The following is a 13,180-nucleotide window of genomic DNA, read 5'->3' on the forward strand; positions in this document are numbered from 1 at the left end:
CAGTTATAGAGGATATTAAGATAAGAGTGGCCATGGAGTCATCTGAACCTCACTTCCCCATCTGGAAACCAAGGAGCCACATTGTGTCTCTTTTACAAAATGACAACCCAATGGAGACTCACTTCATAAATCTCTTCCAAAACACTTCATTTTCAGAAATTATCAACCTACACAAATGCCATTTTATTTTGAGTCATCTTAGATACAAGAAGTGTGGCAGGGGCCTTAGATACAAGAAAGGGGCTGGGTTTGCAGCCCAGCATTAGTTAGGCAGCGTTTGATTTCCAGCACCTGGGGGTGGAGCTCCAGCAGAAAGTAGGGTTATTAGTAGAGTCTTTTAAAGGCACATTGGCATCTAAGGGCTGACTTCACCCTGAGCTACTGACGGATGTGGACAAGGCTTTAGAAATTGTTGTTAGACAGTCCAGATCTGGGGCTGAACTACTGGCAGGAGAAAGGCTTGTAAACATCTTGGCCAAGGGGTCACGCCAACCATTGAGATGGTGTCCTTTTCTCTCTCACAGTTGGGCTCCCTGAAGGAAAGCTCACTAGTTCACACCTGACTGATCAGCGTTGCTATCATTCTGACTGAAGTGTATCTTTTTTTAAAGGTACAAATATGCCAGCTACTTTTGGACATTTGGCAGGAGGGTATGATGGCCAATATTATGGATATCTTTGGAGTGAAGTCTTTTCCATGGACATGTTTCACAGCTGTTTTAAAAAAGAAGGGATTATGAATCCAGAGGTATTGTATGGCCTTTTTACCTCCTTGTGTTAATTTTGTAGTTATTCTCTCTCTCTCTCTTAGCTCCAAGTATAAAGTAGTGTAATAATTAGAGTTTCCAGTAAGAGACTTGGTAGCAGCTTTTATCTTTATGGCCTGGCATCTCCTCAAATCATCATACATCATTAAGTTTCAGCGTACAAGTGATTAACTCTTAATTCTATATTTTTTTTTTTTCTTTAAAAAAAAAAAAAAACCTACTGTACTTTCTTGCTTATTAACATTCCAGTATATTGCGTAATTAAAAATTCAAAGCCTTGTTTATGCACTTGAGAGTTTATGGCTACTAGTTTTGACATGTGCCTTGCAGTGTTTCTGTTTTACAAGAGGTTGAGAAAGAAAGGTAAAGTTCTTCCTGGCGTAAGTAGCCTCTGTGTTTTGGTATTCTCTACAGGTTTCTTCGTACCTTTTCTGTGGCCAGCGAGCTCCGCCTACTACATAGTTTGTAAGCTAAGTGCCTTTGGGCTAACTTGAGCTGCTTCATTAATCTGAGCCATTCCTTCCCAGGCATGGTGAGGAGGCTGCCAGGCAGGCGTCTGCCAGCCAAGCCTTCCTGGTACAGAACCTAGTCTCCCTGCTCATCGACGACTCGACTGTCAGTGATGTCAGAGGCTGGGGTACTTCCAGTGTGTTTCCAAGTTCTGTTTGGTTCAGAAATTAGAACAAATTACCCAAATCAAGCTCTTGGTGCTTATTTCAATCAGCCAACTTGTTCTTTGGGCTTTTGTTTCTCTACTAAGTGGCACCTCTCTGCATACATATTGAAATCTAGCGTATATTTTAGGGTCCCATTTCCTCCATCTCGACCTCCAAAAAATACCTCCAGACTAGCCACACTCTGATTCATTCCAAGCATCCCTCTCCCGTCCACCTCACCCAGCAGGTCTTTAAGCTTTCTTCTTTGACGCTACCCACCCAGTCACCAAGTCTGATACTGACTCCTGTTTAACATTCTGACTTCTCCATGACTTTCAGCATGTCCAGTCATCCGCCCTCCACTGTCTCATGTTGACATGGTGCTCTCAACAGGGTCTTCTGGAGAAAACAGTGTGAGTCTATTCACTTGCCCTGCAGTTGAGTCATGCTGGCTAACCTCAGCTGGTTCTCCAGTGCTGCTCTGTAGCCCTGCCCCGTTCTCTATTCATTTCCTTCATTCATCTGAGCCTCCAGCCTGTCCACTCTGTTAACTGCCGCTGCCCCTCTTTCTTGTTACCCCGTCCCCAAGTCTTACTACATACTGTAAGGTCGTATCAAACACGTGAACCTTCTGCCTCATCTTCCCTGGGTCTGGGGACTACCCAGTCCAAGTTTTCCCTAAAATTGAGCCAGGAATGTGACTCAGAAGTAGAGAGGTATTGTCTTAGCTCTGCCTACCTTCACACATGTATCCTTCTATGCATTGCACTTTAAATGTATACCTTCTTTAGGCAAGGAGCAGTGGCACACACCTGCAATCCCAGCATGTGGAAGGTAGAGGCAGGAGGATCGGGAGTTTAAGATCATCTTTGGCTACATAGTAAGTTTAAGGTCATGAACTTCATGAGACACTGTTTTAATACAAAAAAATTATTTTTTATTTGTGCCACTCAGAAATCATACTATTCTTTAAGACCCCACTCAAAAAGCCATTCATGGGTCTAGGAAGACGACTCAGCTGTTCAGAGCATGTGTTGCTCTTACAGAGGACTCAGATTTGGTTCCCAGCACCACTCAATGGCTCACAACCATCTGTGACGTCAGTTTCAGGGATGTAACACCCTCTTCTGACCCCTGTAGACACCAGGCACACATGTTACATACATCCATACAAAGAAGCAAAACACTCATGCACATAAATAATCTGAGAATATTGTAAAACGCTGCTCACTCACGAACTGGAGCATGTGGGAAAGGCTTTGGAAAACCTTTCTTATGTCTGGATTGTTTGATGTAACTATTACAGAAAATGAAAATATTTTTTGTAAAAGGATTTTACACAATATTCTTAAATTATGGTCAGAACAAAAGTCACCAAAATGCTGGTGACTCTGTGTGGTGAGATGTCAGATGACAGTTTAGCATTTCTTTCCGCCCCTCACGTTCTTGCTCCTTACTCTACAAAGTCCACAGATTCGCGAAGGACTCAGGACACACTAGTTTGTTGTGGGGTGTTTAGCCTTTTTTTGTTGTTGTTGGTGGTGGTTGGTGATGTTTTTGAGACAGTTTGCTTTGTAACCCCAGCTGCCCTCAAAGTAATAGCAATTCTCCTGCCTTAGCATCCTGAGTGCTGGGATTCCAAACCTGTGCCACCAAGCCCAGCAGAAACAGTATTTCAACGAGAGGAAAAGTGGCCTGGGAAAGGTCCAAATAGGACTTAGTCCTGGCTGCTGTTACCTACTAGGCTTCCTGGTGCAAGCATACACTCACTCCCTGAGGTGAGCCAGCCTCTGGACCTTCACTCATCTAGCTACATCTCGGCCCCTCCGCTCTTCCAGCTGTCAGAGCAGCAGTCGAATTCCAGATCCCAGTGGTTCTCATGCTGCTTGCACATTCTGCAGAAGCAACCCGCCATCAGGTTTCTCTGTGCTTTTTATACGTAAGCTCTGAAGCTTGGCAGGCAGCCGGCTGCTCTGCATTAGGTGAGGACAGGAGTGAACTTGGAGAGGCAAAGATCCCACCACCCGGAGCTGTTTCCTGGGACGTTAGAAACGCCGTCCAACTCCACCGAGTTTCTGGATGCTGTGGCAGGACTCAGGGGTATCTGTTTCTTGTGCAAGCAGGCTGCTTATAATTCTCAGTTTTTACCTCTTTTTCCTTCCCCTTCAAACACTGTGAGGAATCTTGTCATTTCTTGCTCTCTTGCCATGACAGCGATTATGGACCTGGATTGAGAAACCAAGGAAGGGGAGGCCCTCACTCTCCACCCTTGCTCTCTTTACTGCTTGTGTGGATTCTAGAACCAGCTTTTTCAGCAGCCATTTGGCCCCTCCCCCTCCTGTAGTGAATGCTCTGTTTGTTTTTGTGGGGTGGCTTCGGCTTCGCTTTGTTTTGTTTTATAAATATTTACTGTAGCACCTGACTTACGGAATACAAATATTTATCAAAAATTAAAAATTCTTGGCACAATACTTCTGTCCTATGAAAAGGCTCTCATTGTTCCTACAACTGCAGAGATAGAGAAAAAGAACCACTATTCTTCAGCACAGTATGCCAAGTCCTGCTTGTTTTGTGCATGATCTGTCTTGCCATCAGCCATCACTTCAGAAGGTGGCGTTACTTGGTCTGGGCTGCCTTTAGTTTCACACATAGAGGTTGGTTACATAAGCTGAGTGACAATAGGAATTTTTATAGTATAAAGCACTTGCTCTGAAGTCATGGGAATCATCCATCACAGTCTGTCATGGAATCGCTGTTGGCTCACGGCCTCACACTCCCCAACGTGTTTGGAGCATTTTGAGAAGGTAGCTGGTCATGTAAGCCAGGAAAGGCTGTGATCAGGAGACCTCATTGGTCACGCTGTACAGAAGCATATCTCCAGGCTTTCTCTTGAACATCTGCTGCCCTGCACAGCCTGGGGTCTGCTCGAGCAGCACTTCATACTCTGGTGAGCAGCATGGCAGAGGGTGTGCTGCTCCCTGGGAAAACAAACACAGCAGGGTCAAATGTCATAGGCAGACCTTACATGCAATAACATACGTGGAAGAACCATGTTTGAATTGGAAAGGGATTGCCTGATGGAGATTTTAATATTAAGAATGCCAGTACTAAAACAGAATTTTAGCTCAGTTCCTGCTGTAATACGTTGCTACAGGAGGCTGTGGGATCTTTTTGCACTCCTGTGAGGGTATTACCCCTCACACAGAGAGCCAGTCCTCTCCACTCTGGCTCCTCTGTGTTTCTGTACAACCAGTGCTCTGTGTTAAATCTCATCCCTTAACAAGCCTTGAGAAGGATTGCCTGATGGAAGAGACAGTAGGAATGGGGTTGATTTTATTTCCCTCTGCAGAGTCTGACTGTGCACCCAGGATGGCTTTGAATGTGCGCTTCTTTAGCCTAAACCTTCCGATTGCTGCCATTGCCATGGTCTGCCACACAATCAGCTGATTTCTTTGCAAGTCTCAAATCCCAGCCAGTGCAGGAGGTTGTTCGTTTGTCTTCTGGAGGGGCTAGGACCTCCAAAGTGTAAGCACTCCACGCTGGGCTGTAGGGCTTTACCTACAGGGTTGAGACTGGGTTGCACTAAGTTGCCCAGTCTAGCCTGGCAGCCTGGTAGCCCAGGCAGGCCTTAAAGTGTGAGCCTCTTGCCTTAGCCTCCCAAATAACGAATCACATGTCTATGCCACAAGGCTAGTGCATCTCTCTCTCTCTCTCTCTCTCTCTCTCTCTCTCTCTCTCTCCTTTTTTTATTTCTTTTTTTAAATAGTCTTCTTTGTGGTTCCACTAGAGCCTCAGTCATCTACCTTATGTTTTGTTTTGAGACAGGTCTTCCTACATAGCCCGGATTAGCCTCCGACTCTCCATCTCCCTACATCAGCATCCCAAGACTAGGACCACAGTGTGGACCACCACACCTAGTGCCTAAGTATCTATCTCTTATCTCCCTTTCTGGGTCAGGAGGCTCTCATAAAAGAGATTGCTTTATTTACCTTTGTGTCTCCTGTACCTTAAAGTTATATCTATCTTGGACCTTACTCTTGGTCCCTCACTTCTTCCACTGACTTAGCCCCTGAAACACACCACTGCTGGGCTGTTTCTCTCCTGCCCCACTCCATTGCCTTTCTGTCTTCACTAGTTGGAGCTTGCTATGAGATTTCCAGGAAACCTTCAAACCAAATGGTTCCTCCTGCTTTCTTCTCCACATTCTCATGAGCACCAGCACAGCCCTCCTCTCTCTCAGCTTGTTTTCCTCAAAGGCTTTTGGTCTTGGTTTCCCCCTACGTAAATCACCTCACCCTCAGAGAAAACAAGGGGTGTGCCACAGGGAGGATACTGTGGGCCATGAAACATCTCAAAGTCCACTGTGCAGACAGGTGGGGACTATGCCAGGTGCCCAGATGGCCTCACCTGTCCTGGGCAGGGCACTCACTCTGCTCCACATGGGAAGGAAACAAGCCTGGCTCTGCTCCTGGAGTGGCTGAGCTGAAAGGCCATGAGAAAGCTATCGTGTAAGCTGCCTCCAGGATACAAAGCTGGTGGGAGCCAGTCCACTCTCCTTCCCATGTCTCCATAACCGATAAGTGATGAGTCTCCTGCAGAGTAACTACATTTGCTATTAAAATATTGCCTCCAAAGGTTTGTACTCCTACATAAATGAAGGCCTTCTCTCTCCTACTTAATATTCTTCCTGAATTATCTGTTCTTCCTCACTGATAGTGGAGCTGCAGTCTCTTGTGTTTTCTTTTAGCTTTATTAGAAGACAGAAGTAATTTTCAGGAAATGTCAAAGCAAGAATGCAGTTATCCGCCTCTCCCCCCACCCCCAACACAGATAGATCAGTAAGTGCGTGTGGGTGTGGGGGTAGGAGTTATCAAATCCCACTATGCATCTAGCAGCTGACAGCATATTCCCATTTTACAGATAAGGAAACCAAGGCCAAGTACTGTGTAGCTAATGTACAGTTCAAGCCTGGGCCTGACTCCATAGCCTAAACCTGCCTTAGAAACCCTCAGGGTTAGAAAGGGCCTTCACAGTGCCAAAAGATTCCAGCAGCTCTTGGAGGATTCTAACCCTCTGGCCACTGACTGACTTTTCTTCCTAGGAGAGCTGATAGGATCTGACTGCAGTCTCCCAGAGGATCTTAGAGCTCCTCTCCCTGTCTCTCTGACAGTTCAAGTTTCTTTATTGTGTAAACACCACTGAGTGGCTAAAGGCCAGCATTCTCTCCACCTGTGGCCAGAGTCACCAACCATGCTTCTCACTGAGTACAGCGCCTTCTGAAACACTAAGACTCACTTAAGTACTTTTCTTTCCTTAACAAAAGCTAGGTCCTGTTACCAAAATGACTCTTAAACTCTTCTCAGAGCTTCAGTGCAAGGGAAATGGAACTATTAAAAGAACATTGCTCTATAATTGAGGAAATTGAATCAGCTTGTTTGGAGGCATAAGCAGAGGAAGACTTTGAGCTGTGCTGAGCCACATGTTCTGAGACTAAACAGTGCCCTGCTCTGACGTGGCTGCAGCCAGAGCCAGCCTGAGCCATGTCTTCAGGGCAGTGCTTACTCTAGTTTCCTGTGCCTCCTCCCTTCCCATGAAGCTCCCGTACTAAATGGACAGCAGTTGGTAGAGAAGTTTGCCAGATGTTGCATCTTGGGTGATGTCTTAATATTTTGTTCTTTTTCTGTAATATTTGAGGTATAAAAATGCCTTTTTTTTTTTTTTGAGGCAGTTTCACTATGTAGCCTTGGCTGCCTGGAACTTGCAATGAAGACAAGGCTGGCCTCAAACTCAGAAATCTGCCTGATTCTGTCAGGATCAAAGGCATGCACCACCATGCTTTGTAACAAACAATGGTATATGTAATATGCAAAGCTTAAACAAGGAATATCTGTGGAAGATACTAATTATTGCCAGGTATAATAGGACACACTTGTAATCTCACTGTTTGATAGGCTGAGGCAGAGCATAAGAATCAGAGACAAAGTTACACTTTATAATTCCTGTCTCAAAAATAACAGTAACAACAAGCGATTCCTGTTTATGGACAAAGACCCCCAAAGTTTTATTTCCTGGCTCTTGTAGGGTATTAGATAGGTTTGCTGCTGTCTAACTTAGTGGATTTTACTTACGTTTTACTTTACATAACAGTTAAGTCTCTGATGGTTGCAACAAGCAGGATCTTGTTTTCAGCCCAAACTGAAACTACTTTAATCTCTGGCAGTTCTCTAGTTCTTCCTGTACCCAAAAAGATTGTCATTCCTATTGGTCAGATCATGTAATAAATACAAATGTGAGCGGTATCCATTTATTTTATATGTGCATCTAGAATTAGGACTTGTTGACTTCAGTACCAGGACAGTGGAAGGATCTGAGGTGACCGGAGCTGTGCTTGTGTGACGCTGGGCAGCAGAGCCGTTCTCTTTCAGCATGTCTGCTCTCCTGTTTATGTGAATAAAAACAAAGGAACTGTGGTTTGTCTTAAAATTTCAGACTTCCATCCCCAAAGACTTCTGTCATTCCACTTCTGACCCCTCAGAAACGTTTGTCACTTGACCATCCATAAGAATGTTGCTTAGGTTTCTTTGTGAGGGTTTGTTTTGTTTTGTTTTGTTTTTTTGTGAGCCCCTTATAAAAATACCTGAAGTCATTTGATAGTAGCCGTGTTCCTGCTCCAAAGCACATGCAGCTTCTGGAACACTTGCTCTGTTAACCCTTCTGAATCACTGGAACTGGGCTAATGGCATTAGCAAATTGTATTCTGTTTGGCTGTTTGGTGCCCCTGCCTGCCTATGTTATCAGCTCACAGCTGAGAATCTAAGGACAGGAGACAATAATATCTGACAGGGAAGATGTGCGGCTGAAGCTCCAAATCTCTTAACTACAGGAAGGAAGGAGCGAGCTGCAGTGTGAGCCTCAGAGAATGTCTGGACTCGAGTAAAGCTGAAGCCCCCTGTTCTTCACCCTCAGCTCTCTCCCTTGTGTCTGGGGATCTGGAGGATTGCTGTGCCCATGAGTTATTAGGCATGATGTTTTCTTTTATTAGGTTGGAATGAAATACAGAAACCTAATCCTGAAGCCTGGGGGGTCCCTGGACGGCATGGACATGCTCCAGAATTTCTTGCAACGTGAGCCAAACCAAAAAGCATTCCTAATGAGCCGAGGCCTGGATGCTTCATAAACCAGGGACCCGGAGCTGTCCGTGTCTGGAGGACAAGTCCACACCGACATGTGGTGCCGGCCTGGAGACTGAAGGGAGCTTTACAAATGAAAACTTAGATTTCTATTGATTTGCTTTTGTTTTTTAATTTTAAAATTTTTACAGATGTAAATGGAATTATAAATACTGTGACCTAAGAAAAGACCCACTAAAAATAATTGTACTATAAAGTTTCATAAAAACGGATTTGATTTCTTTTGATAAAAGTTTCATATGAATGTAATTTGATTTTTTTACTGTTATAATCCAGATAATATAATGTAAGACGGCTAAGACATTTTAAATTGAATCACATACATGATATAATTTGATCCTTCTTATATCTTGAGGTTTTATACTTGAGATTTCTGGACTGATAAATGAATCATCACATTCTCTCTGGTAAATATTTTCTCAGAGCCCTGCGTCAACCTTGACCTCTGCCTCACAGCTGCCCGACAGTTGGCCTGCTTGTACCAGGCCGGCAGAATGTGCTTCGGCGCTGTTTGTCTGTGTAACAACCTCATGGGTCTCAGCTCTGTATCACACTTGCTTACAGTCCTCTGCTTAGATTTGGGATGTTTTTCTTTCTAAAGTTGATTATATTATTATTTAGATAATAATTCTTAATTTTGTTTTAACTGGTCTAAACTGGTTTTGTGTCTTGCACTAGAAGCTCAAATGTCAATCTTGAGTTGCAGTCACAGTGAGAAAAGCAGAGGAACTCGGCCATCTTGTGGGTTCTAGTTCGTTTTATTATTAGCTACGTATTTGTTTCTGTTTACTTTGCTTACTTTTTAAAAATTTTGTTTGTTTGAAGCATCATCTCACCATGGAGCCAGATTAGCCTGGAACTCATGGTAATTCCCCTGCTTCAGCCTCCCAAGCCTTAGGGTCACAGGTGTGAGCTGCCTCATTCAGCTCGGTTCCCATGTTTCTAACAAGGATTCTGACCTTGCCTCCCTGAAAGTGGCAGGTAGACCCTGTAGACACAGTGTGTTGAAGTGCCAGGGGGAGAGATGACACTCACTGGAACTTAGTTTTTAAAACTCCAGAAGAGAGTGGGTTGGAGAGAGCGTTTGAGAACAACTGCTCCCAAATGTTCCGTGGGCAACTGAGCTGTAGGAAGAGGCTCTCCAGCAGCCTGTCTCATATGGCGACTGTTAAGTGAACCTCCAGATCTCCAACCCCTTTCATTGGGACCTGAGTCTCCAGCTCAGCCGCAGAGCAGTGAGCTCACGGCATGATTTTAGCTCTGGGAGTCGACTCAAAAAGGAAGCCAAGTAGGGTACAGGGGAGAGATGTAAGTGAGCCGTGAGTGCACTTTCCACCGGCGTTGAGCTGTTTCTCAACACATACCTGAAGAATGACTTTGCTGGCAGGCAACAAAATTAGAGTCTGTCTGTTCTTTACACCAAGTGGACTTTGTGTTAAATAAAATATTATGTTGTGTAATAAAGTTATATAGAGTACCAAGAGCTGGTACAGAGCAGGGAAGCCCTTTGTGTAGTTTGATTTGATTTTTGCAATGCTGGGCATCAAACCTCTGTCTTCTTCACCCATGCTGGCAAGTACTGTGCTCTCCCCAGCTGTTTTTATGGTGGTGGTAGAAACCTCTGGAAGCTTCTCACATCTGTCCCTGCCCCCATTTTTGTTTTCTACTTTCAGACAAAAAAAGAAAAACTCTCTTCAGCTTTTTCTATTATTGCCTGGTGTTTCACCTTCAAAATAACTTTGTCATAAATCTTACTTTGTTTGGAAAGCTATTAGCTGGTGTGTAAAAAACTGCACACAATAAAGTTACATCATTGTCCACGAGAATGAGCTCATATTACTTTTGTATTTTAATGTTAAAGCTTGTATTTACAAGAGAGCAAAGGCACAGTGTCTTAGCCACGCAACTGGCCCCAGTGTTGTGTTTATAGGTGGGTGCCACCACACTCTGCTTGGGTTTTATTTGGTTGAATATTCCTGCATGTTCCATTTCCTCATAAGGTACAGGTTTGGTACAGCTATTCAGCTGTGTTCTTCCTCTGTTCTCAAGCTTTCCCACCAGCTAGTTTCAGATGCCCAGAGGCTGCTCTGAAGTGTTCTTCCCATGGGACAATGTCTGCAGCATTTGTCATCAGAGAAGCTGTATGCCTGAGAAAGCTTTAAAGAAAGTGCTCACCGAGTCCATCCAGATACTTGGTGTCTCTGTTGACATGACCCCTTTGTGGTTGAGAGAGAGGACTAGATAACTTTGGCGAAGTGGACTCCTAGTTATTGAATAAAGAGTGGGGATTTCAAGTCCTTTGGCTAAAAGCTAGAAACTCCACTAAAAAGTATTAACTCATATGTAACAGCTGGAATAGTTGTATATGAACATGTTATTAAAATGGAAAGATTCCTCTACTAAGACAAAGCAAAATCAATCTATTCCCATTGTCGAGTAGAGATAAAACCTCACTGGGATGGTGGTACTTGGCAAACAAAAGTCTTGGCAATTTTCTGGCCAAATTTCATTAGCAGCTCACTGTTTAGCACATGTAGGGAGGGGCCCGTGGGAAGCGCAAAGCCTTTGAAGAGGGAACTGAAAGAGGTTTGTATTCAGATAGAAAGTCCCTCTGAATCCCAATATGGTTAGTTCCCACAAGGAATGGGATACTATGATCCATCTTAGGAGCTACATTTTCAACAGGCTAGTGTTAGCGTTACAAGTGTTTGGGAAAACCAACAATATGGTGACGATTTTGAAAGTAGCCCTCAAAAGGAAAATTCATCTAGAGAATGAATTCTCCAGTGACTTCTCAGTGTCTCAAATACTTGTATAATATGGGAGAGCTGATGTCATGGCTAATGATGTTGGAGCTTAAAGATACAACTAGAAAATAGAAGACTTCAGTATGAGGAACAGCTCCTAACTGTTGACTGAGACACTTTCTGCTACTGTTGGTGAGTGTTCACAAAGAACCTGTATCTTCCATGGGTGTTACAGAAATCTCCTCCCCAGGTAAGCTTTGCGGTTTCTTTCTGTGGTGTTCAGGGAAACATAACTTGGGTGAGAGGTTCATGTTCTGTATCTTAGGGCACTAAGAACTGGGGCTATGGGTTACTGGATAAAATACCTACTGGACAAACATGAAGACCTGAGTTCAGAACTTCATCATCTACAGAAAAGCTAACTATGGCAGGAAAATACTACTACTGTGCTAATCCCAGTGCTGGGGGGACAGCAGATAGGCTAGCTCAATGGCCAGCCTAGACAAATTGGTGAGCTCCAGTTCAGTGAAGAGGACCAGCCTCACAACATTAGAGGAAGATAACCAATATCAATCTCTGACCTCCACACGTACTCTGGCACACAAATGCACATGAATGTGCACAGAGTGCATTTACCATACACAGATAGAAAAGGCATCGACATGGTGTAGCTTCCCTCATGCTACAGACAGACCATTTATAGTTAGTGTCATAGTCATCTGTGGTTAGCCTGCATAACTTCTATTGGAGCTTCTCAGTCTTCCCTGGAATGTGACATAATCGTTAGCATTGATAGTCAACTTGATTAATTCAAAGAACCCCTAGTAGATTAAAGTAACCTCTAGTTGTGTCTACAAAAAAATTTTCCAGGATGGATTAAGAGAGGGAAGACCTATGTTCAATAGCCTTGGAACCCACATGTAATAAGATGGAAGAAGGAAACCGGAAGAGCAGGCCTCTGCTTCTTGATGTCCACAGTGTGAATGGCTCTGTCTCATACCCTCCCTTTCTCATTAGACTGGGTCTTGTGAAATCATTCCCCCCACCCCCACCCCCAGTTCTTAGCCCCTTCTTTGAACTTTCCTGTATTTGCTCACAGCAATGAGAAAGTCTGTTGTTTGGAATTGAGGAGAGGAGACTTAACACTTAACATATGGCCAAAATAGAGGTGAAAGCTCTTCAACACGAACAAAAGTTCCTCTTTTGTTTCCTTACAGAGTTTCTACTCACCCCGTACTGACTCCACACACAGCTGTTTCATGGCACACTGCACCTGTTTCTCTAGCCGTCCACACTGTGATCCTGGCTCGCCTCTCTGCTCATAGCCCTCTCGTCTCAGCTATCAGTGAAGACTTAGCAAGTATCCATTGCTAGACATTCAATCTTAAATTGCCTTTTGCATTTTTTACAGTAGCTGAGATGTATAAGTGAATCCTACTCTATAGGGTTCAGTGGTATGCATGCTTGAGGTCCTTGCTTTAATCCACAGCACCAATTAATGGATTATATTATAAAAAATAACTTTATAGCTGGTAGAGGCGCCTACCAGCTACATGAAAACTCCTTTTTTAGGGGTACTGAGTTTCTGGGGTATGCGGGAGATGTAAGAAAGCTTTCACAGGAAACAAATAGAAATTTGAAAGAAAGACAAAACAGTCAAAAGGGATAAGGGGTAGGAAAGGCCTTATGGGGGGGGCTCAGCAGGAGTGGGGGGGGGTAAGAAAAGGTAGTAGGTTGAAAATAACCAAATATATGTGTGGTGGTTTGACTGACTGGCCTCCAAAGGCTCACGTATTTAAATGCTCAGTCATCAGGGAGTG

The 13,180-nt window shown here is 44.0% G+C and overlaps 1 protein-coding gene across 2 annotated transcripts in view; it reads left to right on the forward strand.

The window, feature by feature from the left end:
* The window catches only part of Nln (neurolysin), a 92,326-nt gene extending 81,887 nt beyond the window's left edge, over positions 1 to 10,439 (forward strand). For both annotated transcript variants that reach the window (XM_034523464.2, XM_034523465.2), the window contains 2 exons: positions 612 to 748; positions 8,466 to 10,439. In XM_034523464.2, the coding sequence (XP_034379355.1) occupies positions 612 to 748; positions 8,466 to 8,600 (272 nt within the window). In that variant the 3' untranslated portion in view covers positions 8,601 to 10,439. The remainder of the gene's footprint in view (positions 1 to 611; positions 749 to 8,465) is intronic.
* Positions 10,440 to 13,180: the final 2,741 nt, after the last annotated feature.

Source organism: Arvicanthis niloticus, chromosome 19, assembly GCF_011762505.2.
Source record: "Arvicanthis niloticus isolate mArvNil1 chromosome 19, mArvNil1.pat.X, whole genome shotgun sequence".
Classification (NCBI taxonomy): Eukaryota; Metazoa; Chordata; class Mammalia; order Rodentia; family Muridae; genus Arvicanthis; species Arvicanthis niloticus.